At 37.0% G+C, this 27,185-nt stretch overlaps 1 protein-coding gene across 2 annotated transcripts in view; it reads left to right on the plus strand.

Moving 5' to 3' along the window:
* Positions 1–27,185, plus strand: part of GABBR2 (gamma-aminobutyric acid type B receptor subunit 2) — a 446,063-nt gene that overhangs the window by 382,341 nt on the left and 36,537 nt on the right. For both annotated transcript variants that reach the window (XM_031589113.2, XM_090137258.1), the window contains exon 14: positions 26,734–26,844. In XM_031589113.2, coding sequence (XP_031444973.1) covers positions 26,734–26,844 — 111 coding nt within the window. The remainder of the gene's footprint in view (positions 1–26,733; positions 26,845–27,185) is intronic.

Genomic DNA, 27,185 nt, shown 5'->3' on the forward strand with positions numbered 1-27,185 from the left:
AACGAACTGAACAATTCAGTTCTGTTAGGAGAGGTTTGAGTGTGATTGTTATTATAGCTGTTTTCTTGGAGGAGAGATTGGAAAACCACTTATTCCTATCCTTTGGCAGGACATCCTATCTTTATTGCAGTACTGGGGAGAGCTGCTCACCACATCCTCTCCCATGTCCTATTCTTTTCAGCACAGTCTCCATCATACACCCACTGCTTTTCTGTAGTGTCTGATGGACTATATCTCCTTAGATCAATTGTATTGCACACATCTAGCTGGACTGAAATTACAGCTTGTCCACCATAAAGATCTAAAGCACATTTTCTGCCTGCGGTCCATTTCTTCATTGGTCTCAGGAGCCTGCAATGAGGGTAGGCTGTGGGCTGTGAATGTCCTGGCAGGATGCACAGAGCCTTAGTAGGAGGCTAAACACACATTTCGGAACAAAAAATCAGTCTAGAGTTAACATCTACCCTCTCCAAATTTCTCCTCTTTTAAAATATTGATCATTCAACACAATTTTTTTGTAGTTTTGGTCCTTTTTTTTTTTTTTTTTTAAATGCATTCTCAGGTTATCATACTTTGTGTCAGAGGTATTTCCAATCTGAGTGTCAGAGTAACAAGGACTGCAGTTCCTCTGCGTAGAACAGGAAGTACTGTTTTGTCTACAGTGTCTTTCAGAAAGACATCTCATCACAGGGAAAAAGAAATTGGTAGAGAATTCATGGCCTTTGGGGAACAGTTAAATAACTTTGTTGCTAACAGTTTTCGTTGTACTTCTCAAATGAATTCCTGAATTTAATTTTATAAGTGATTGGGTTTACCAGCATAAAATAGATCATTTCTCATATTTGACATCAGCTTTTAAAATCTTGATCTCAGATGAAGTATAAACCCTAGTAGATGCTTCAGAATAAACCTTAACAGCTTTGCAGTTTTCACCAGGATTGTTGCATCTGTAAGCCTTTCACAGCAGATCTGTCCAACAGAATCAGCTGGTCACAGTCAGCATACAAACATACACATCTGTCAAAACCATAACTTGTATTAAATGGCGATTGTAAAATTAGCATTCTTTAGTGAGCTAGGTCACACATAATCTTAAATCCACTGGGAAAAAAAAAAAAATAGGACTGAGCCAGTTTGTGGTCCTAAAATTCCTACTGTTTATATGTGGAGAATGCATGCACCTCCTGTATCAGTAGTGATCAAATAAAATTGCAATTTTATTTGGAGTGCAATTTTTTTTCTCTTATTGAGAATTGTGCGGGAGAGGAAATAAAGCAAAGAATTATCATCCATTACATTACATGCTACTGAAGCAAGTTTAGCTTTGGAATACTCGGCATCAGCCTTCCAGTACCTACAAGGAGGTTACTGAGAAGATGGATGAATTTCTCAGTGGTGTGCAGTGGGAGGCTGAGAAACCACTCAGTGATTTCTCATGGCTTAAATGGAGATGAGAGGTTCAGGCTATGTATTAAGATGAAGTTTCCTCGTGTTAAGGACAGTCATACATTGAAGCAGATTGCCAGATGGATTGTGTAATCCATCATAAGATCAGATTGAGTGAGTAAACTTGTCTGATTTCATAGCTGACCCCAGTAAGAGCACTGAGTAAAACTAGAGGCTTTTTGATCCTTCTCAGTGAGGATTTCCCAGTGAACCCACAATGCATGTTATAAAGGAAAACTCTGCACTGAAACATTCAAAAATACATATAAACACAATGTTAACACAGTAAGAGTTAGATGAGAAAATTTCTAAGGTTTAAGGCATCTCAAGAGAGCTCCAACAATGTCACACTAAACTGGATTTGTTCTGATAAATGAGCTTTACTACGATTATAACTAACATTCCTTAAAGCAGCAGGAAAAGTTTGTTTCCTTTCCTTGACATAAGCATGGAAATGTCTACAGAAAGTTTCACATGGAGAGAGAAGAATTGCAATCATAGGAAGTTCTGACATGAGGAACTGTGTATCATCTCGCCCTTTTGGAACACTTAACTATATAATACAATGTATTGCTTCTGCTTCCACCCTTGTGTTTAAAGCCTTTGCTTATAAACATGCTGAGCTTTTTTAACAAAATATTATATTATTCTAAGATTTGCATACTTTTTAATGGATCTATTTACATTTTATTTAGTTTCTTATTATGAGTAGTTATTTGAGCTCAGTCTGGAAGGGTTCAAGACAATGTACTGTAGCTGTAGAGTTTTTTCTTTTTTCTCAGCCAGCAGTGTAAAATGAGATATTCTTACAGATTTCATTTACTGTCAGGTTACATATCTAAAATACTGCTTATTTGTGTTGACTGCAGAACAGGATCAAAAATTCTCTCTTCTCTATGCTTTAACAATCCAGTATACAGGAGTTCGTTTCAACAGAGTGAAGGGGTTTTTTTTTGCTTTAAAGTAGAAAATCTGCCCTTTTGTAAGGGATGAACTTGGTCCTGGATTTATCATGTCATTAATGTAGCACCTAGAATCAAAGATACTAATTGAAGTATTCAGTGACATATAACACTGTCACAGATTAGAGCAAATTGTCCAGTGATGGGTTTCTACAAAGATTGAAGATCTTTTCAGGCATACATAAATAGTTAACTGACAACCTCAATATATGAGACTTAACAGGAATAATTACTTTGAAAATACAAGGAACGACCACAAAGTGTGAATCATCACATCCAGTTGTGAAAAACAGAAACTAAATATATCCCACATGCTCTAATAGGCACACATGAAGAAGACAGAAACTTTCAAACATTTCCGTAGGACAAACCTCCTTTCAAACACAAAGCCTGGAGAGAGAGAGGTAATCCTAACAACTACAGCGTGTGGTATTCTGTGAAGTTACCATTGGAGCTTCACATACCAAGTGGAGCAGACAGCAAAATGCCTTTGTACACCTTTTAGGTGTCTTGAAAGAATTGCAGATTGTCATTTCTTTCAGGCATCACAAAACCTGCAAAATGTTCCTGTCTCTTTGTTTTCTTTAAAGCACTTGGTCATAGATACGTTATACTGGAATATTCTCCTCTAAAGAATAACTGAGGGAAAAAAATACAAATAGCAGCAAAATTTGAATGTCTACAGACTCAAGCAGATGCTTATATTTTCAAAAGGTGATCTCTCTCTCTTTCTATCCACAAGACATAAGTGGTAGGTATACCACAACTAGGAAAGAACTTAAATGTATTATACAAACCAGTGATCCAGTCTATCATTAGCACGTTACCAAAGATGCATTGTGGAAATATTAAATTACACTTTATAAATAGAATTCAGAGGATTCTGCTTTTGTTTTGCTACTAAAGTTCACAAAGCAACTAGGAGCTCAGAAGGCTTTGCCTTCATAAACCCATTGTTTAAAAAGTAATAGAGCAAATCTGTATTTTTTTCTAACAATGAAATGTCTTAAAATAAATATGAAAATCACAGTTATATAGGAAGCTTACATAAAAGTAGTAGTGACTATTTAGGAAAAAACATACATAGTTGACTATGGGTTAATTGGCTCAGTTAAATTTAAGAGAATAGTGAGAAAATTTAGAAGGGCTGAAGAAAGGGCAGAAAAGAAAAGTGATAGTTTGGGAATTTTCATTTTGAAAGAAAGAGCAATTTTATAACTAATAGCAATGGTAGATGTCAGTGGTATGTAGTGATGAAAGTGGAGAATATAGTAAGGCAGGAAACCACAAAGAAATAAAAGAAAAATTTAAAATAAGGAGAGTACAAAACAAAACAAAAAAAAACATCAAGGACTTTGGTTTAGATGCTTTCCAAAAAGCTCACAAAAATTGCAGGTAATATGACAGTTGAATATAAAATAATTAATGGCCAGAAAGGCCGACCAGTGTGTTTACTCTTTTTACGTGGCATAATGAAACTGACACAGAAGCCCTTGTTTTAGCAACACATTTTAAAAAGATAAAAGGGTGTGCTTTGCAGACTATGCATAATCAACTTGTTGAACTCTCTTCTGTAAGAAATATACAGGAGAAAAAAAGGTGCAGTAGAAGTAAATAATAAAGGCCCTAGGCTTTATAAAAGTAATAAAGATTTTTCCTCTCCTTCATTACAAAATAAAATTTCCAGCTACTGGGAAGGATTTTTTGTCTTTCTTTTTGGAAATATGGTTATCCAGCAAGTTCTTATATGCTTTGTGAAATGCCTCTGTAAGCCAGATGTCAGCTAACTGGGCTTTGGACTTTATCTACTGCGACATTTCCTATGTCCATGGTGTGGTGCAATGGAGACATATTAATTACTAAAAAAAAAAAAAAAAGAGAAATTATGTCTTTGAGTATAGATTCACACCTGTCTTTGTGAGATCTGAGCACTACTTCAAAATAGCAATAGCAATGTAGAAGACCTGGCTTCTTCTATAATTCTATTTAAAGTCTATTTAAGTGAAATGAAATACTAGCAGCAATAAGTCAATTATTTATGTAAATGAAACAGCTCCTATCACAGCAGAAGTTTATGCTGCTTCTGTGTTGTCATAACGCTTTCGATTTGTCATTCTTTTTTTTTCCAACCAGTTCTCAGAAGCACTTTAGATATCAAATTGTAAGGCTGAAGATTTATTCCCTACCAGATTTTTCCTTGATATAAGCTCAATAATTGTCATTTCTAACATGAAAAACTTTTTGAAGCAAGTTGCAGAAGGGTTATTGTGGTTCTTTGTGTAAGGACCAGTTAAAGTCTTTGTGGTAGATTAGCATAATGATCTGCCAGTATGGACAATCCATTTAATCTCTCACTTTCTCAGATCTCTACACTGTAAATACAACACAATCATTTTTCAAGATATAGTGGAGATTCCCTGCTGTTTGGTTTGTGAGTAGAAACATTTCAGTACATAGATGATGTCCTAAATTAGGTAAAATGTTTCTTTACCATTTAGGGCCACATGTGTTAAGAGGTATAATTTTTTCATTGAAACATGAAATTGTTTCCTATGGACAAGCAGGCATTGAAGATAATTTTATTTTGAAATAATGTAGAGATCTATTGATTTATTGTTCAAAGTGTTGATGACTGTGCTGCCTCTTTATCTTATTACCTTCTTGGTTATTTAAGTCATACAACAATTCACTCCTACCATGCTCTGTGCTGCATGTAAAGAAGTGCTAGACCAAAAGTAGAAGTGGAGACAGACCATGGCCATTCCTTTGTGTATTCCAGTATACCACCTCAACACTTCTTTCTTTCTAATCTACATTCCCTGTCACTGCCTAGCCCTCTTTCCTCACATTTCGTTCACCAGTGCTCATTCCACATGGAGAACTAGGTCCATTTTAAAGTGCACACACCAGTTAATAGAATTGACACCTCAGAAACAATCTCTTCTCCATTTGACACCTGTGCATCACATTTTAGAGAAGGTATGGAGGTGGCAGTTTCTCTCACACTCACTTTTGCCTGTTCCAGCAGTTTTAGGATACTCAGCTGAAAAATGTTGGTTCAAGTTTGATGAGGTGGAAGAGAGTTTGGAGAGATGGAGAAAGGAAAGAGGAAAAGGACTCCTCACCTTCTTACCCACAAGAGTTGTTATACAGAGGGAAAGGCACTGCCTAAGCAGTGTTACCAAGTCAGGCCCAACAAGTGAGCTGATTGGGAATCATTCTATACTGAGGCTTGATTATAGGACAGGCTGCAGGTACATGAATGTCCTGAGGTGCTGTACATATACCCAGCTGCAAAATAGAGGTGCATACTGGGAATTTTTGCAAGAGGGAGCTGAGGAATCACGGAGAGCTGATGCCTAGAGACAGATAGTGATAGCATAATGATGGATGTGCATCCCTGAAACCCATCTCTCCTGTCCCCTTTATAATTGCAGCCTTAAGCATCTTTGTGACAGTTTTCTCCGCCTTAATTGTTCCATTTTGTTGTCTTTGGTCCTGGTGAGAATAGTCTCATAGAATGCCCTCTATCCAACACATTTAAAAGAATTGCCTGCTATTTATTCCCATGTCTATATACCCATTTTCTCTTCATTTTCTAATGGCTGTGTTTGAGATGGGATTGAATTTTCATGATAGATATAAATAGGATTTGCTTTGTATCCTTATCTATTCTCTTCCAAGGAAATTGCTTTTAATTATTATTTAAAGTTCAATTCCAGTTACTGCTGAAATGAACTTCTGCTTTTAGCTTTTGGACTGAGAACTGAGCCACAAATAAACATGAACTGAAATATTAAAACAATTACTACCTTTGGTTATTTTACTGTTAAGCTGTGCAGTCATTATGGTTTCAGAATATTAATGTTGAAATTGTTCTTAAAGTCATTTTTGTTAGCTGAGATTCATGCCTTTTTCTCAGTACTCAGAATTAACTCTTACTTGAGGCAGTCATTGAATTTCTAAAGAAATTTCTTTCTTAAAATTTATCCCCATGAGACATTTGACCAGTGTTTGGTTGGTTAGCTAAAATAGTATATTATTAACAATTTATTAGCTTCGGTTAGCATTTGTCTCCTTTCATGTTATACTCTCAGCTGTCTTTTTATGATAAGCCTGTGTTTCAGATGGGTTGAACATACACGTTAGTTAGGGAATTGTGGAGTTAAACAGTCTTAACTTGTTAGACCTAGGGATCCCTGGGTGCTTGTGGGCAGTTATTATCAGGTTTCTGTAGTCTTACTGTTACAATATCCTCTCAGCTATTTATTTACCTTTTTCTATAGACTACAAGGCATGGCTTCCCGTGGGGTGAGCCACCCCATACTGCACAGGTGATGTTGCTGCAAACCATGTTTTCTCGGCTTTGCAGCTACCTGGCTGTTCAGTTCTCACCCCTGCAACCAGAAAGGAGAGTAATCATAAACAAGAAATGTACCCAATGGGCAAAATCCAGGGATGCAAGGAATTAAGTGGATCAGCTACTTGTGAAGAGTTCAGAGCTGTAAGAGGGGGTAGATTTCTCTCAGACAGAAGACAAACAGTGGCCAGGAGAACCAGAAGAGCTGACACATTGGTTCTTAGTTAGCAATATGTGTTGTGTGGCAGTTAGTTGCTCATGGAAGGCCAGCAATAACCAAAGTGTGTTACGTGAATTAGAGGACTCAAAGCATAGATCACAGCAGTAGAAGTCTCCTTACTCCTGAGTGTGTAGGATGCTTTTTTATAAAACGTGCTTCTGCCTTATATCTCAGTTATTAAAAGTATACCCTGGCCTTTCTGTTTGTATGAACAGGAACTGAAAATAGTATTTCCTGGAATGCCCTTTAACCAAGTGCTCAATTTCTATGAATATCTGGTGCTGTTCTCCCTCATTCCACTATTTATAGAAAAAGTAAGCATCAAATCTTTAGATTTTTAGAAAGAGACTATGGAGTCTCCATCTCTGGAGATACTCAAGACCTGTCTGGATGCTTTTCTGTGTAACCTGCTATAGGAAACCTGCATTAGTGTGGATTTGGACTCAGTGATCTCTAGAGGTCCCTTCCAACCTTGATGATTATTTGATTCTGGAATATTACATATGATCCCTCCTCCCAAGGATGTTTTAGTTTACTACAGATTGAGAATGGAAACCATAGGAAATGTCTTTGCTTTTGAATCTGTTACTGACATTTCTATCCATGAACTGAGCATAGTTACAATGCTACAGATACGTACTCATCCTAGGTCCCACAACATTTTAATTGTAATGGCAGAATTTCTTCTTGAATACTGATTTTTATTTTTATTTTTCTAATTGCAAATCAAATTCTTGCTGCCTGAATGAAGATGTGGCAGCTCCACTCAAGCCACTGGAGTTGTATCTGGACTGCTAGGACCCTGGGAGTACCTCTCTCATTACTGTCTCACATGCTTCCTAGGATGAAGGTGGAGGGGTTGAAAGAAACGTACAAGATGCAAATGCAAATATGCCACCACCCACTTCTCTGTTATTTATTGCTGTTTATATTGCAGCTCAGGTTTGTGTGACATATCAGGCAAGTAAAGCGTCAGGTTGCTGCCTGACGGGATGGGACGCCTGAATGTTCACCACCTGGCTGAGGCACTGCTGCTTGCACGAAATGAAGGTAATGTGTGTACAAGTTGATGGCAAATTTGAATTCTTCATTCACCTACTCTCCATTGGATTTGTGTTTTATGCTGTCTGTTTGTGGAGGTACACCAGTATAAAAGTTGTATGCTGTACCAGCTGTGCTCCTAGAACAGGAGCCAAACATGTGAAAAGTTTGCTATTGTAACTACAAAATAGCTTGCCATTCCAGTATCCTTTACAGAGGTGGCATTTAGGAAGGCAAATGCAGACAAGAAAGGAATGAAAATTTTCAAGAAAAATCGTCTTTCTATACCTCCACAGTTGTTCTTTATTTGTATACATACTTCTTTTTTTTTACTTGCTTTGCTGTTTTTATTCCTACTTGAATTACTTATATTTTTAGAAGTTTTTCAAGGATGCCCTTGTTTCTGGTGTAACAGCAGTGTGGGTCATCAATTCATAACTGCTTGGTGCACCATATATCAATATCAATATATATCATGTATTTTATTCTAGACTTCTGCATACAGACCATACAGTCTTATATCTGTTTCACCTATCTTCATGTCATTGTGAACACGGGTTAGATGTTAGTCTTCCTGTAACTTTGTTCATCCTTTTGGCTCTCCCAGTAGTAGAGCATCTGAGTAAAACAGTAAGAGGAATAAGGAAAAAAAGATATAAAGATAGAGGAAGGTATTTCTTTGATCTGTTCCAAAAGTAAAGAACATCCGAATGCTGAAGGACATTGAAGAACACCTGGGACTTGAACTTTAACTAACCCTTATATTTATCAATCAAAAACACTGTTTCTAAGCATTCAGGCTTCATTAGCTCCATTTGGTGCAGAACTAGTTGTTTAAACAGTGAGATGTAAGTTGTAAAAGTCCATCTGTTTGTTAAAACTCTTCATTCTGATAAATGATATGGCAATTTTTATTGAAAATTGAATTATAGCAAGTCATACAAATGTGGCTAAACACAGCATGGGAAATTGTTCTGAGAAGAATAAATTCTGTACCTTAGGAGGAAAGTAAAACATCCCAAAATCTAACAGTTGCTATGGAAATGCTTAAGTTAAATGTAAAGCACGCATAAATTTTCAATGTATCCAGCACTTGGGGAATTTTGACATATCTTAGAGGAAAAGACAAATACGTGAACACCAAACAGAAGATAAGATATGGTATTTTTGGTGTAAATCTGTGCATAGAATATTCCACTGGCATATCTACAATTCATGTTGAATGTAGACCAAACCCATGCTTGAAAGCTACTAGCTATTCTGTCTTCCCTTGCAGCTGTACAGCTTGGCCAACTCTGGGCAAAGAAGGTATCGCTAGAGTCCCTTTCAGGAGGACTCTGCACACCACTAAAGAAAAATAGTACGTGGTGACCTTAGTTGACCCTAGGATGAGGGGAAATGGTTTTAAACTGGAAGAGAGTATATTTAGACTAGATATTAGGAAGAAATTATTTACTGTGAGGGTAATGGCCACTGGAGCTGGTTGCCCAGTGAGGTTGAGGATACCCCCTCCCTGGAGGCGTTTGAGGTCGGGTTGGTTGGAGCTTTGAGCAACCTTACATCCCAAAGCATTCTATGATTCTGTGACCCCACATGGAGCACAGGGCACAAAATGACCTCCAGAGGTGTCTTCCAACCTCATTTATTCCATGATTCACTGAATATGGGTTATCTTTAAATGGGAATGCTGTGATGTCCTCCTATTGCCCTCCCAACAGTCTGTTGACTGAGCGACAGTTTTCCTACAGAAAATGCAGATATAAAGTGAAAAAGACATGAAAGCACAATAGATGTTATTCTGCTCCCTTATTCTCTGTGCACTGTAGTTTTGACATAGATCCACTATTTGTAAGTATGCACTTCACATGTTACTCCTAAAGTTGCCAGTTACCTCACAAGAGACTCTATTATCCATAAGGAAAAATCCTGGGGGCTCACAGTTTTTCTTAGATGCACTAATTGTTCGATGTGTAAACTCTGGGCTTTTGAAGGGGAAGATGCCACATTTTGGCTTCGCTACTGGCCATCTTCAGTAAGTCTTGGACTTGTGCACTCACTGATGTACCCATGCATGCTACAGTATTGTAAGAAAAGTTGTATGCAACACCTGCAAAGAATAGCTGTTGTTTTGTATTATGGTACGTAGGAGCTTCCCCCGCAAGTCAGGCTTATCACACAAGATTCTAGGCTGTCACTATATGACATATTTTTTACTATGTGGTTGTAGAGGAAGGGTATAACTTAAAAAGACCTCCAGGATTCTATCTGGGCTGGTGCTGCCATGACAAATGTCTAATCAGTACAAAGACAAATGTCTAATCAGCAATTTAGAGGAACATTTTGAATCCCTGTGTGCTTAAAAGACAGCTTTTGGTAGGTTGTTAGATTTTCTGTTTTGAACTTGTTATTAAGTAATAGCTCTGAGTTTTAATACAGATTTAAAGTAGAACTTCTAATTTTCAACTTGCAACTTGCGAGATGTTAATTTACTCTTAATTAAAAAGAAAAACATATATAATATGAAACATCATATGAAGCTATAACTACACATACATACATTCATATTTTAATAATATAAAAGATTTGGTTTAATCTATTTCTTGACTGGTATGGTATGAATTGACTTCCCTCCCTGCGGAGCTCTGTACTTGTCTAGATCAGAATTTCAATTTGGGAATGAGTCACAAAGCTGAAGACAAGAACTGGGCTCATATTCAATGAGACTGAGTCAGAAGATGTGGATCAAACGTGTACCTAATGTGCTGCATCCACTGATGGATGTTCAGTCCACAGGACTTCATTTCAGTATGTATACCTAAACCCATATATTATATAAGTGTTAATTTAAAGCAGTTGCAGTTGTTAGAATGCTGTCAAGCTTGAAAATATTAAAGATCAGTGGTGTAACTCTGACTCGCTAAAGTGGAAAATAATATTCCCATCCATTTTGGTGAAAGCACAAGTACTCTCCCAGCCTTGGCAGCTGGATGACGGGAACGAACAACTACAGCAATCGATTCTTAGATACTGCTACTGGCTCCAAAATCATAATGTACTCTAATTGTACTTATTCGTGGAGCTAGAAAAAGATACTCCTTTTCACCCTTTTTTCAAGACCATTAACCCTACTGGACAGTACATGGATGCATAGTTTTAATAGCATAATTGCCTGTTTGTTTGCCATTGTCCATATGCACAAAAGTAATTTATTTGCTCACACAGCCTGCACCTGCCTGTCCTTTAAAGCCATTTTAAGCATTTTGCTGTAAAGATAGTATAGTATATTGTCATGTCCTTCATCTGCATGTTTATTATTTCTATTTGTATTGTTCTAGTTGTTAGATAATTTTGGAATGGTAGGGTTGAAGATAGCCATTCACAAGTGTGTATATATAGAGACTATCTATTTACATTCATTTTCCATCATGTTAAATATTCTGACAAGAAATCCAGAAGCAACAAATGATATTGGGGCTGTATCTTCGTAACTTGTGGCATAGGCAAATGATTTTAACCATAGAGCTAAAAGCTATTGAATTCTTTTGAGACTGTTTTGGCAATCTCTGTGCACTTTTAAGAGAGAATCAGAAGTCACATTTATGAAAGTGTGTTGGGATTAGAAATTAAACTACAGCATCTGCATTTTAAGAATATACTTTTTAATTCAAAAGAACATACTTACACAGCCAATATGGATGCAAGCCTACTGGACGCAGCTCCTATTGCTTCTTACAAGAGGCTATGGTCCTCAGGTTTGATTTGATTCACATGTGAACAACTCATCTCTGAATATTTTGATTCACAGATGCTTGATTCAGTCCAAATTGCATGCTGGGACTACAACATTTGGTAGAGTACTTGAAAGCAGTGTGTATAAATACACTACATTGTAAATTAAAACCTTTGATTTAGCCATAATTAGAAGATATAATAATCGAGATGCCACAGACTCTATTCTTTGGGGCAAAAGAAGTATTTAAAGAACAATAAGAATATGCCTCCATAAAAATTTAAATGCACAGGGCCACATTGTGACAGTTTGTTCATGTAGCACTAAGCTATTAATTAACATGCAAACTATCTATTAATTAACATGCAAAAGCAGACTACCTGCTTTTGAAGCACTGGGTTCAGATATTCTTATTAATTTTTGACTATGCTTTAATCCACGTGGTGCCCTAATAACTATACTGAGAATTATTTGTAGAAAATGATCCTGTTTAATGAAGGAAGGCTATCGTAAGTGGTCTGTAAGGAGCATGTTTGTTTGATGTTTAATAATAAACCCAGGTAGAAACATGAAAATATATAATAATCCAGAAATTTAAAGTAAGAACCCAGTCGTTTTTTGCTTTGAAAATAATAATGTAAGTATTTGAATCAACTTTACTTTGGTAATGATTTCAATATTTTTCACAAACAGCTGTTCTAATCCAAAAATTATATGCAAACGAGCTGTGTCAGTTATTCACTCTGTGCAATATGAAATTCTTGGAGTTTTAACAAAATCAAAATCTACTCAAACTCTTACATTTCTTTGTTCCGCTGATATCCTAGCGCTGCTTAGTAGAAGACAAATGCTTCTATGAATGGCAATCATTCTTCCTTGGATTGCAATATTAGACAGATTTTTATTTTAAGGGTGATTTTTTTCTCAGCTGATGCCATTTTTATTAAGTCAAGATCAAAACAATGTGCATGTATTTTGCCTAGATAGGAGCTCCTGTTTCTAAAAGATGAATCTAGTTTCTGATTGCTATAGAGCTGAATTGCATAGCCATCAATCACCTTCTAAGAATGTGGCTTTTTTCATTTCCAACTAGTAATTGCTATTGTTTAATTTGTTGTATTGAATGCCTGATGTGTTCGTAAAATAATGTCAAGGTGATTGTGGGTACATCAGATCTGTTGCCATGGAAGTACACATTTACTTACACAAACATTTCAGAAAGAAAAATCACTTCTATAAATGTTCATCGAAAGATAAAAAGGATGTGTTAATGCAATTAGAGTAAATTCCTGCTCCACAGATAGAAAAATAATGATCATGTGACAGAAGAATTATTTTCTATTTGTTGATTACATATGTAAACTATTAGACCGTGTATAGGACTGTTCAGAGTCAGTTCATACCCCACTGGGCAGCTGCAGAATATGGCAGATGCTCAAGAGGAGTGAGTGAACTTGCCCACTTCCTGCTTTATCCCCTTTTTCTCTCTCTGCTCAATTATACCAGGAAAGAGGGAATATTCTCACCACCATTTCTCTTCTTCTCCACTGTCTCCTTGAACCAAAATGCTGTGATGCTTCAGATTTTTGAAGGTTTCAGTCCTTTTTGTAATTGAAAAAAGTTCAGATTCTGATGGTCTGTCAAATCTCAGCATTTCTCCCAAGGCTTATTTCCATCCTTGATGGATGTGATTAGGGTCCTGTTTGGGTCTGTGTTAGGGTCCTGTTTCATTTTCTGATCAATTTACCAAATGTTTTCTTTGCTGCACAGTGAACCAAGTGATTTTGAATTGTTACCACTGACTCTTCAAGCCTCAGATGAGTTAATATAAATTAACGAGCTGAAGCTTCAGTTTCTCTTTGAAGAAAGCTTCTTCCAGCAGAAGAGCCAACATGTCTGATCATTTTGCTGTTGCTGTAGCTGCTCAGTAGATACTCCATGTAGTTTTAGTTTGGGGAAGTTCAGCTAAGAGTCCTGTAGCACAACATTCTGCATTTTCCTTAGCTTCACAAAGCACATCAGCAAAATTGAGATTTCCTAGGTCCATGCAGGTGCTGCTTAATCTTAGTAGGCTAGTCAGGCTGCTTCTGCTCCAAGGGAGTACAAAGCACTGGGAGTTCACATCTCTGCCTCTTCTAAAGCCCTGTCACAGTGCTCCCTTAGAGGCAATGTGGTGACAGCATAAAATTACTTGGCTGGCTCAAATAGAATGGTTTTGTCCTGAAGCTTGCAACAGGCTACTAGCAGTAGGTGGAAACTGCAAAGAAGGTGAATGCTGTTCAGATAAACCCAGCTGACACCAGCTGTCACCCTTCAGAAATCTGCTGCTTTTTCTGAACACTGGCCTTTCTGTCCTAGTGCTGATATTGCCTATCTGTCTCTGCTTATCTAGTCCTCTGCCTGTCTTTTGGTGACCAGGAAGAAACTTTATGGAAGAACAAAGGCACTGATCTACTCACTGTTTCTTTTCAGTGCCTTGATCTCAGAAATGAAAACTTCAGTGCAAATGTAACCTGTCAGGAGCTGTGCTGAGCAAAAGTTTTTGAGTGCTTTGATGTCAGCTCTAGAGGGGTTCCAGAAGAATTGCACGTGTTCTAAAATAAAATTATGTAATATGCATTCCTAAAAAAAAAATTAGGGGAAGAATGATAAAATCACTAAGTACAACTAGTTAAAAAAGGAACTGGCAGATTCAAAGGGTGGTTGGAAGGACTGCAAGACATCCAGGAGACTCCTGGAGGCCATTGAACTTTCTGGTTCAGGTATTGAACAGACCCACCAGACGTGAAGTGTTGCTGGACCTCGTACTCACCAACATGGAATAGGATAAGATTGGAGGCAGCATGGGCTGCCACAACTATGCCCATGTAAAGTTCACAATATCCAGACGTATGGGCCTCGCCAAAAGCGGAGTCAGGACCCCGAACTTCAGGGAAGCAAACTTCAGACTGCTTAAGGAATGACTGGATGAGGTCCTCTGGGAAACTGTCCTTAGGGACGAGGGAATAGAACAGAGCTGGCAGCACTTTAAGTATGACTTTCAGAAAGTACAAGAGTTCTCCATCCCTCAGAATAAGAAATCAGGCAGACAAGACAGGAAACAGTATGGCTGAGCAGAGAACTGCTGGTCAGGCTGAGGGGGAACAAAAAGAAAAAATATAAGTAGTGAGAGTGGGGAGGAGTGGCCTGGGAAAAACATAGAGATGCTGTTTGGATGTACAGGGGTGAGTCAGGAAAGCCAAGGCATGGATGAAACTGATCTTAATGAGGGATGTGAAAAACAGTAAAAAGGAACTCTTTAGATACATGGGGCAAAATAGACAAAGGAGAGCCCCTATGATAAATGAAAATGAAGAACCTCTTCAGATATGAAGAAGGCTGATGTACTTAACAAGTTCTTTGCCTCAGTCTTCAAGGCTAGACAGGCTTCCCACATCTCTTGTGTCCCAGAATTTCAAGTGGGGTTGAGGGAGAAAAATCCCTCCCAGTGTAAGTGCAGAGCAAGTCCACGATCACCTCATGAGTCTGAATATGTACAAGTCTGTGGGGCCAAATGACATGCAAGCCAGGGTCCTGAAGAAACTGTCTGATGTAAAAGGAAGGAAGACTCGTGCAACTACAGACTGGTGTCCTCCAACTTAAGCCATTCTATGATTCTATGACTTTACTAAAGAAGCAACAATCTCAATCAATTCTTTGAGGCCTGGCAGGACCCCAGGATTTGTTGCCAATAGTGGATCCTGAAGCAGTCTTTTTTTTTAATTGACTCCTGGCACTGGGAAGATGCATAGGTTAAATACTCTGTGTCTACCAAGACAACTTGAAGTTCATACGTCAGGAGGTACAATATACATCTATACATATACACTGATATACAACTATAGGAAAAGAATTATGAACACACATCAGAGAATGGTTACAGATCTATACTTCCAATAATTCTTTAGTTTGAAAATAAGCCATTTTTTCTTGGCTGAATTTTTTAATACAGGAAGTAAATGAAGCATAGTCTTATAAATAAGCAGATGAACTACTTTTGTCAAGAAGATATAGGAATTGCACTCCATAATACAGTCAGTTCTGAGTTATCTGCTTGTACTAGATATACACCAAACATGCTTCAAAAGCTAAAGAAAATCTGCTGCATGATATGGAGGCTAACAATGTAAAAAAACTAATTCTATGGAAATATAAAACATATTTTATGGTTGCAGGGTTTTGTTTCACATTGTTTTGCTTCCTTACCAACTGAAATTTTTGTATTGTATACGAGAGCTGTGCACCTGCAACATTTAAAGTCTTTGGTAGACTAGTGTTAAATGAAATCTCTTTTGACAGTTACTGAAAGTAGATAAATAATTTAAGAGAAATGCTGCATAAAAGTTTTACTGAACTGAGAGAAAAAATTCCCAGGACTACCTGCTTTGCTCTGGGTAACGTCAACAGAAGTGGCAACACTGAAATCGCTATTTGTAGAAGAAAGACGTAATGGAAAAAATCAAAAATCTCTATAACTGCTATTCTTTTTGCATTTTGGGAACATGTAACTTTCAACTATTATTGGTTCTTAACCATGACAAGTACCACTTTCAAATCAGGAGAAATACTTGATAAATAAGACTTGAGAATTGTCTGTTGTCTTTCCTATGGCTTTTTAATTACCTTTACTTCTCTGTTTAAGAAGTTTTCCAAAATGAAGAAAGAAATATGGCATTTGTGATGTAATGGTAGTATTAATCCTTGTTATGGCATCAGGGCGAAGACGACCAGTTCAGTGTGTTCCATCCCATTCTTCAGAATTGAGTAAGCATAGTGGCAAACTGGAGGTGGTCCAAGGAAGAGACATAGGACTTCTTAAGGAATGATTAAATATATGTCTAATGAAAAACAAACAAACAAAAACAACAACAACAACAAAAACTAAGGAATTTGTAGGGCCAAAATCTGTAAATACCTAAATAGAAACAATGTATTATTACATACCACTTCAATTCAGTAAACAAAATATGCAAAGGACTCAGGGAACCTGACATTAAGTTCATTTAGGAAAGAGGGACAAAATGAGGGGCAGTTTGTTTTACAGTCAACATAAATGCCATTATGGCAACGTAGAAAGAGGTATATAGGTTCACCATCACTGAATGTTGTTTTTTTTTTTTTTTCTAAAGGAGATGTTTTACTTCAAACATAAATCAATGCAGGGGAAATCTACATCCTATGTTTTGATGAAAATGAGAGTTGTTAAAAATTGTCTCATTTAACTGCAGTACTGATACAACTGTGGGATCACTTAGTACTCCCTTCAAATTCCTTTCTTAAGGCAGGAAAGGCATCTGTTTAAGATTCCAAGAGTAATTTTACCTTGCCCAGGGCTACATCATTCATAGTTGATATAGGTTCCCACCTAATATCGAGGTATGCTTTGTGTGCTTCTGTTCTGTACTCACCTCTAGTTTGTAGATTTTGCTGACATAATTGTTGAAAACATCTGTGGTGCTTCACTGCTGTCATCTTGATCTAATATAAGATCTGTTGAACTCTTAAGTTTGAATCTTCGGAAATCCTCTGTTAAGATTCTAAACAAGCATTCTCAAACTGGCAGAATTAGGTATAAGATGATTCTCACATCTTAAACAGACTTTTCAGAGTTAGCTTCTTCCAGCAGGCTCAGAATGGAGCTGAACAAGGAACGTGCTCTGTCTGCAGTTGCAAAAGAGCTCTTCCAGAAAAAGTGGAAACTGGATTTACTTTTTAGAAATGAATCAACTAACTTACTGGTAGTAATATTCCTTAATTTAGATACTGATGCATTTTTCTCAGAAAACGTTAAGATTTATATACATGTAAGAAACAGGTGATCTCAATAATTTTCTCCATATAGAATTATTTTGGTAGAAGTATTCTTGTTGACCTTTGTTAACTGCAGTAAATCTCCTTTTAATTCAAAATGACCTTTTATTTCAAGGTTATGTTATCCTAAATAAGGTTAACAGTTTTAAAAGGTCAAAAGTAACTAAATCTTTGGAGATAATAAAAAGATTTAAGTTGGCCTGACCTTTTTTTTATTTATTTACCTATTCAATTTTTGGATTGTGGTCTGTAACAATGTTTATATCTGAGTCAGTTGCAAAGAGAAGAAGTAAAAGAAATCTTCAAAATTCTTATAAGAGATAAAAAGGTTTTCATGTATTTGTGTATACTGAGATGTACCTTACATTTTGCTGACAACAAGAAATTGAGAGTTGTTTTTAGATAGAACAACTTTTATGACAGGGAAGTTACATCAATTCTAGAATGACTTTGGAGGAGATCTAGATGCATCTGCTACAAGTGTTGTGATATAGTTATGAGAAGATCCTTATTAAGCTAGCCTTAGTATTTATTAATTGAAGATTTACTTAAAAAAAAATTTAGACAAAGGAAAGACCTATGCATAATGCAGCAGTATATGAATTATGACTTAAAATAGTCACAGGAATAGCAGCAAAAGCCTCCAGCAGTAGATTGATGGACCATCATCAAAGCATTTTGAAAAGTATAAAAGAATAGGTAAATAAATGAAATGTTCTCTCATGAAAAGAAATAATAATTTGCATTTGCAGAAGCCCAGAAACTAAATATTTATCAGTGCTTGCAGAGAGGAACAGTGGTGTAAACTGACATTTACCTCTGAAAATGTCACACAACCTGACTTTATATCTTCTTGCACATCTTATTTGTATGTTTTAAGATGGTCTTAGGAAAGGGATTTTCACTTCCTGCACAAAGATAGCATCCATTTGTTCTCACTGGAACTGCAATGCGGATAGGCACGGTAATAAATATTATCAGAATTTGTAAATCAAAGAAATTATAGCACTACAAATAAAATATAAGGTAGTTCTAGGGGAGCTGTTGTTGCCCTCCTTGGCTTATGGCTGGACACAGTTGAGGACCTGAGAGTTGTTCTTGCTGGGAGGAGCAGATTGATGGCTCCTGGGTGCAGATATTCTATTTAATAGAAAGTGCTAAGTGTTGCTTCTCCAAGCACTAAGATCAGTAAGTCACATCCCTGCAGACAACTCAAGCTTACCTGCCAGCAAATCCTCAGCAGAGAGAGACTCTACCAGCTCTACTGAATTACCCCAGTGGCTTCTATGGTCTCAGGGGAGCAGGAAAGATAGTTAGGCAAGGAATATTTGTAAAAGAACCTACAAATCCAATTTGTCACCTTGAGTACTGGGCAGCTTGGCAGAAAGGGAAGGAAGAATATTATTCCTCAGTTTTCAGAGCTGATATCACAAAGTGCACATCTCTGGAGGAATCTGCAGCTCAGGAGACTCTAGGTGGTAACAAAGGTCTTCCTTCTTCTAACCTGCTTTTCTTCCAAATCTTGGCCTTTTGCCCTCCCTTCAAAGAAAAACATATGTTCTGCTGCTGAGAGTCCTTTTTTAAGTCTTTGTAACGCTCGTCCCATTGCTTCCATGCACATACTCAGACACATTTCATTACCCAGTCCCTAGATGTATAATTGGGGCAACATTCTCTGAGGAAATAATACAATGTACAGTTTCTACTCAGTAGATCACAGAGTGCAGAGAAGGAAGACTTAGTCACAGTTTTTTGGAACACTTCATGAAGAATGAGAATTTTGCCTTTTCCTTTCACTGACATTTGACAGTGAAAGACACTGACAGTCTGCATTTGTTTCCAGGGATCATAGTGGGTTTTGTAGTTATTGTTGTGGCTTTTTTTATTTCGTTTACTACATAGTTTTGAATTTTAGATTTAATGAAACTGCATTTTGAGAGCCAAAAATTTCCTTAATATTTTTATTAATATAATCCCCTAATCCAAGCAGTTTTATTTATGAAGCGCCACTGCACTAAAATAAAAGTCATTAGGTAAAGTGATTTTATAAATAATGCTGCTGAGGGATTTTTCTATTTTCACAATACGAGGGCTTATAAATAGTTCTTATGTTATCAACTTTCAATCACACTAGCATACAGAATGTCTTATTACTCTTTTGTGGAGTTATTTGTAGAAGAGACAGATGGGGAATTAGAAAGTAAATTTGTTTTGAAGATAGTACAGTGTGGCTATCACCGTGACTCTATCATCAGACTTTGGTGCTTTGTGGTAGTAAGAATTACAGTGGTTATATCTAACGTGTTTTACTTTTTCTTTCGGTCTTTCTTTGCTACCATCCACTTTTAAGGGTAGGCCTGAGTTCATATTTGTGGCACGTGAAGTGAAATAAGATAAGTAATATTAAATTAATCAATGTCCTTCAGTCTACAAAATGTGTTAGCACTTCTTTTTCCTTTGTTTAAATGGTACATCTTTTTATGTTTTACAAAACTGAATTAAGAAAAATAAAAGTGGCTAGATGAAAAAAAATTGGAATTCACATCTTGGTATTCTGGCAAATGTCTATTCAAGCTGGACAGGCCTGAAAAGTGGGCTCATGAGATCTTAATGAGGTTTAACAAGTCCAAGTGCAAGTTGTTGCACCTGGGTTGGGACAGTCACAAATATGTGTACAGACTGAGAGAAGAACTCCTTGAGAGCGGCCCTACAATTCACTGATGAAGGGAGATGAATTTCACTATATCAAGAGAATGATTAAAGCAGAAACTACCCTGCAATCACTCTGGACAACTTAAAGATCCTTTAATCCTGTGGTGTTCAGATACATGTGGGAAACCTCCAATCTTGCAACCTGCTTCACACCACAGTTCTACAGAGCTCAATTGTGGCTTGTAAACCTTTCACAAAACACAGAGACAGTTTGTTGTTGTTTTTGACTGAATTGAAATACCTGTAATTTTTTTTTAAGCTGTATAACTAGTATAAATAATACTGCTTTAAAAGTTAATCTCAACCTAAAATGTCACACATTTTCATTTTAAATAACTTTGTAGAGAGACATGTAGTAAAGAATTACAAAATTATTCTGTATCATTATAATGTAATTTCAAGTCATTATTTTTTTCCAAAAATAATTTTTTTAAAAATAATTTTTTAAAAGACTGAAAGTTTCTTTCAAAAATTTTACCCAGTAAATTTCTAATTAGTATTTCTAATTATAATTTCCAATTAGAAATTTAATGAAGAAAACTTCTACCTCCAGAAGAGTAAAAATTGAGGTCAGAATTTTTATACTGAAGGAAAGATCGTTTATTTAAGTCAAAGATGTGAGGCTCAGTAGATTGAGTTCCTCTCAGTTTTCCTTGGCAATTTGCTTAACCTTCGTAACATTTCCTACAGAAATGCAGTAATATCTTCATTTCTGATGGCGCCATGATTATTATTATTATGGTAAAAATGTGTTGGAGGTTGGGATCATTGTAACTATTTCATGAAGTTAGTTTTTTTCTTTTCTAGCTCATATAATGGAAAAATAAATGTAACATTCCTAAACTTGTGCTTCTTATGAGAATTGTTGATCTTCAGAAAGGTACTGATGATGCATGCTCTCTTGTTGAAGTGTATTTATAGTCATCACTGTAAACATTTTTAGACAACTCAAATGTTAAAATTTTCTGATTGCAAATTTATAAAATTTAAACACTTTGAAAAAGAAAAACTAATCCAAATTCAAGTCTAAAAGCATTTTCTCCTCAGAGTCTACGTGAGAGAAAATCTGGCATTCACATTTTACAGTGGATGCAGTGGTCATTGTGGTTGTTCAGAACCTTGTCCTTACCTTCTCTGGGGCTCAGAAGCTTTATGTTTTGCATTTCTCTTCCATGAGGCATGAAGTATCTAGGTGTAAGGACAGGTATTTGGTCCAGAGTCTGTTCTTTTATGCTGGAAAAAAAAAAAAAAAAAAACCCTTTACCACATCAGCTAGTTGTTTGTTATTTATTAAAAGCTGGTTTGCTATTCTATGTTCAAATTCTCCCATGACCCCAAAAAGATAAAATACATGAAAAAAAAAAAAAGTCTTTAAATCAGTCAGTGTCTAAAATCATTAGACTACTACAAAATTGACTGACCTTCTCTGTTAATCTTGAGGGGATCTCAGTTAATTTGTCAGTGCATTGCAAGTATCTAGTAAGTTTTGTAGTCAGCTGAGCTACTAGTTAACATATGGTATGTTTCATAGTGTATATGACCCCAAGCCCAGCTATGGACAAAAATAAGTATACTTTTATGTTAGGTTGCTTACCAAATATTTGATTGGAAGACATTCTAGGTGAGCTACCCTAGCACAGTATTGCATTTACTATTCTGCATTCAAAGAAGCTATATTATTCACCAAATAAAAAACACTCAAAAAGATCTATTTCCTCGCAAATCACTTTTTTGTATCACCATTGTTTTTGCTCTAAAAACATCCCCAAATCATTAAGTAACTGGGAAGTAGACAGCATGTGTTTCTTCTCTTTCTATTTTCATCAGTAATTGAGAGCCTGGCCACAATACACTGCATATAAAACCTGCTTAAATCCTTTTCTGGTGTACCTTACATATGGATGTGTAGTTTAGCACAGAGGAAGGTCTGTTACAACCTGCACATACAGCATTTACAGTAAAAACTAACTATAATTATCCTCGCAAAAAATGTTAATTTAAAAAAGAAGTAAAGGTGATCTTCTTGTTTAGCAAAGTCTGGGTTTTCAGATAAAGAATCGTATTTGGTCTCCATATGACTGTTACATGTGCCAAATTTAAAATGCCAAAGATGTCTAATTCATGCTGAGAACAGTGATAGTATACAGTCATTATGCCAGTTAAATGGAAGCTATTTAAAGGGAAGATAAAGCAGAGAGTGGGATGGCATATGAAGATCGATGGAAGAATATCATCCCATATTTTCCTATATGATCGGAACTGCATGGTTCATTGTAAACTTAGTAAACAGAAGCTGCAACTTTTTACCTTATTTTCCGTATCAATCATTGAGAAAGCTTATAGGCCTAATATTCTGATTTTCTTACTGATGAAGCTGCAGCTGCAGAAATAATAAAATGTACTGGAAATCTGCAGTGCATCTTAGAAAGCTTACTGAGATCCTACACCTGTGAGCTGTTCTTTGAAGCAGCACCAGATCTCTTTCAATGATTATCTGCTATCCTTGCAGCAGGATCCTGAGGGACGACCATGGAGAAGTGCTCAAGGAGGGCTGAGACGTTCTGGAAACAAACGGAAAACCTTTTGCTGGATGTTTTGAGGAGCATAGACCCTTTCTCCATTTAAGACCTATGTGTAGCTATAGCAATGAACTGGAATGAGGCCAGGCTCTTCTCAGTGCTATGTAGTGATAGAACAAGGAGTAACAACCTAAACCTTGACCATAGGAAGTCCCATACAAAAGCACAGAAGGACTTCTTTATGGTAAGGATGACAGGGCACTGGAACAGGCTGCCCAGAGAGGTCATGGAGATATTTAAGACCCATCTGGACACTACCTGTGTGACCTGCTGTAGGGCACCTGCTTTAGCAGGGGGTTGGACTCAGTGATCTCTTGAGGTCCCTTCCAACACCTGCGATTCTGTGATTCTGTGATATATTTGCCATCACAGAAATGTCTTCCCACTGTAGAATATTTTCCAAATGGATTTTGGCTACTTAAATAGACACAGAGAAAAAGAAATTGTAGTTCTAGATGAAGAAGGGAGACTTGAGCATTATTTATATGGACCAAACAACATCTTTCCCAGATGGCAAAAGTGCCGCAGGGTGTCCTATATTTGCACACTTCAGCATGAGGCAAGAAGAGCTGGCCACCACACTGTGCATATTTTTTCCACTGAAACTGTGCTTTTCACTTGATTTTTGTTGTGTCTGGGCTAGTCTGACATTGTGCAGGAATTTGCAAGGCACTCAGCAATCTCTGTCATTGACCCTGCCTTGATCTTTCTTGCAAATTTCCCTGCTGTTGCCAGATGGTTTTAAGCTTTCCTCTTCCATCTGGCAGTATCCACCTAAGCCATTTCTCACCTACAATGAAGAGGATCTGCCAGCCCACCAGCAGACTGAAGAGCAAAGAAAATCAAAAGGCAACCAAACTACAGAAGAACAAATAACAGTTTGAAAGTGCGTGAAAAGGGGAAATCATTTTGTAGGTTGTCTGTTTACTGACTTGAGTTGCTTCCTAAACCAAGAAGATATGATGTAAAAAAAGTATTTTTATGGAAGTGGCACACAACTCGTGTATGAAGTGAATGGATTAAACTGTTTACATTCAACCACAGAAAACACTCCAGAAACTGATATCAATGTCAGAAACCTTATTAGGTTGCAGAAGAGGTAGGAAAGCTTCAGCCTAATCACAAGACAGGAGGTCTTCAGGCTTTGAGAATGTCATCTGAAGGGCATTTATATTGTTTTCCATAAAAGGAAAGGGCAAATTTCCAGTACATATATAATCACTGGTAGCATTTATGTTGTCATCCTCTCTAAAGCGGTAACAAAGTGCACAAATGGTGGATGATTAGGGAGGTCAGTGAAGTGCGCCATTCAGCTGTAATTGCAGAGTTTTTAAAAATTCTTTTGACATCAGAAAATATCATATGTTTTTTTAACCCAGCTTTTTGCTATGATTAGTTAATTCATGCAAAATCAGTGAAGAAACGGAATGGCAAATTAAAAGCAGTACGCCAGGAATGTCATTCTGCAGCAGCAACAAGTAATCAGCAAAGTTGGTGCACTGTAAAATTACTCCTACCTGCCAACACTTAGCTCCAAATGCATAAGTACTCCACAACATCTGGTTTAATATGTTCCCACCTTGTGGTTCTGGAAAGTGCTTTGGGAGAAGTGCTGTGCCATGTACAATTTGGCTGATGCTGCAGTCAGTATTCTCCCTTTTCCTGATCCCCCCAGAGCACTTCACAAGACTTACTTATCTCACCTGGATTATTTGATACACTGTATTATTTAATTAGCACATTTTTTAAATTATCATAGGCTTATAAAATCTGGTAATCTTCCTATTAAGGAAATTGAGTGAGTCTGTTCGATCTAATACAATTTCATAACAAGTTGTGTTTTCCATTTCATCATTTTTCTGACTGGGACTTTCAGTTTTGAGTAATGAACTGGGATTTCCCAAGTTTGAAACAAATTTGCAGTAGAGTAGCCACATAGTGAAAATAAAAAGGTTATCCACTGCTGACCCAACAGGAGTTTGGAGTAATTCAAATTATTTGGAGCTGGTTAAAAATGGTTGAATGCTACAGGTTGTTAACTATGATGTGAAAGTGTGCTTTCCCTTCCGTGCACATAAATTGTTCAGGGAGAAATAGTAGTTCTACTGGTTCCCAGACAAACATTTGTAATATCTTAAATGTTGTAATGCTTCTTCATGTTTTCACCTATTTGAGTTCTGTGGTCATTGGTTGTTTGCTAGCTATCAGCAGCTGTTTAGGATGGAAGCATGAACTCAGGGAGAGTTACTATTGCCGCCCTCATTTCTATTTTATTTTGTGCAACTTTTTTTGCAAGATCTTTACTCTCCAGCTCAGGGTATCCACACAAGTCCAGGATAAAAATAGATTTTAAATGTTGTTGTGCTGTCTGCTGCAAGATTTGCAAGAGAGGTTGTGAATCTTGCCACCATGCAGCACATAACACAAGCTTGTTTGCTGAGTTTTCCTCCCATGTCTATCCCCTTACTTGTAAGCTTTTTTAAAGCTATGTGAGGTCAGGGACAATGTGTCCTGTCTAAAATGTCTAATGAAGAAAAGAGAACTGGGCATTAATGTTGTCACCACTGAGGTCAATAGAAAAATTCACACTAGCAGCAAGAATGAGCTGTAGAATAAACTCAGATCTTTCTAAAGTCCTTCCACACACAATTCTGTGTTTCAGTTGGTGAAAATGTTCTTTTTCCGTAGCTTATGTTATAATCATTACTCTACTGTGTGAGACACTTCACATGTGTTGTTCGTCACAAAGGGAAACTGCAGAGCCGACAGGGAGAGCCAGGTACAGAAAGCTGCATCTGCATTGATCTCACTTGAGCTGGAGATCAGATCCAGTGTTTCAAAGCAGGAACCAAAAATAGCTGTCAGGATTTCAGCCTGTTCTGAAAGCAACACAGAAGGTAACTGCACACAGCTGTGAATAGCCAAAAGGAGCATTCTCTGGTATGTAATGAAAACAGTATCTCTTAAAATCACAAGTAAGAAGTACTTTGTATTCCTATAGCATGCATACCATTAAGAAGCAGTTTCACTATAGTTCATACCCTAATTATAGGCAGCATAGGAGCTGTACCTGTCCCTTCCATGTTGAATGTTATTTTTTTTTCTTGATATAAAAAATATGAGTTCTTGCAGGATTCTCTGAGCGTTAATTGTAACTTCTCCCTCATACAAACACTCCTGGCAGTCTGCAGGTCCTTTTCATTCTGCTCTTTTATACAATCTCCTTTCCAAAATTAATGGAAATCTACAAAACTTCTAGCCATACTAAATTTTGCACAGACACTCACTTGCTCCACATTTTTGATGAATTATACTATCTAATGAGCTGCTGCTGCGGTTTCCATAGTAGATGGTCTTTGATTTGGCTTGTGGTTATCTCTGAATAAACATCTGAAACACAGCATACACTGTTTATCAGCCACTTGCCAGTGACACAAGAAGTGCAGGTGAAAGGAAGGATGACTTCAAGTATATTTATTTTCATGGCTGCATGTTCAAGCTGTTCACCTTGTAAAAAAAAAAAAAAGGTGTCCTAATGCTGATAAATGTGACTGACACAGTTAAAGACAGAGTGACTTTGGATGTTTTCTCTCTGGTTTGCAGTAGGGGTGACCTCATCTACTGGTAATTATCATGCAGCTGTTTCCTCAGATCTTTACTTTTTTACTCCATTCCTTTGCAGGCTGATGGAACAGACATCACAAGTTCTTATTTCATGTTACCCATTGAATATTCTACACATCCTCAAGCAACTTAGAGTAGATTTAACTTACCTCTGAGGTATGAATACAGATAAAACCTAAATCCAAATATCTCACCCTTTATTTTTGTAGCCGGACCCTGCAGGCAGAGACATCTCCATCCGACCTATCCTGGAGCACTGTGAGAACACTCACATGACAATTTGGCTTGGGATTGTCTACGCATATAAAGGGCTTCTGATGGTAAGCACAGTTTACTCTGCAAAAGCTGCTTTCAAGCTACTTGCTGATAGGCTTGAACTGAATTCTATTTGTTTTCCTGATTGCTGGGAGTGAGTTAAAGCTTTTTTTTAATACATCCTTCATAAAGTTTGTTAAGTGGTTGTATGTGGGTATAAGAATACATAAATGTATAAAATAAATAGAATACTAATAGTACTAAAGCTGAAAACTAGAGATATTCTGCCAACCAAGAAATTTAGTAGTGAAAAGATAGGTTTATTAACGAGACAACTTTATAAACTCAGACCGCTGAGGTGGGGCTACCTTGTTCTAAACGTTTGACTCCATATTGGAAATGTCCA

The sequence above is a fragment of the Phasianus colchicus genome, chromosome 3 (genome assembly GCF_987193195.1).
Source record: "Phasianus colchicus chromosome 3, bPhaCol1.hap1.1, whole genome shotgun sequence".
NCBI classification, from domain to species: domain Eukaryota; kingdom Metazoa; phylum Chordata; class Aves; order Galliformes; family Phasianidae; genus Phasianus; species Phasianus colchicus.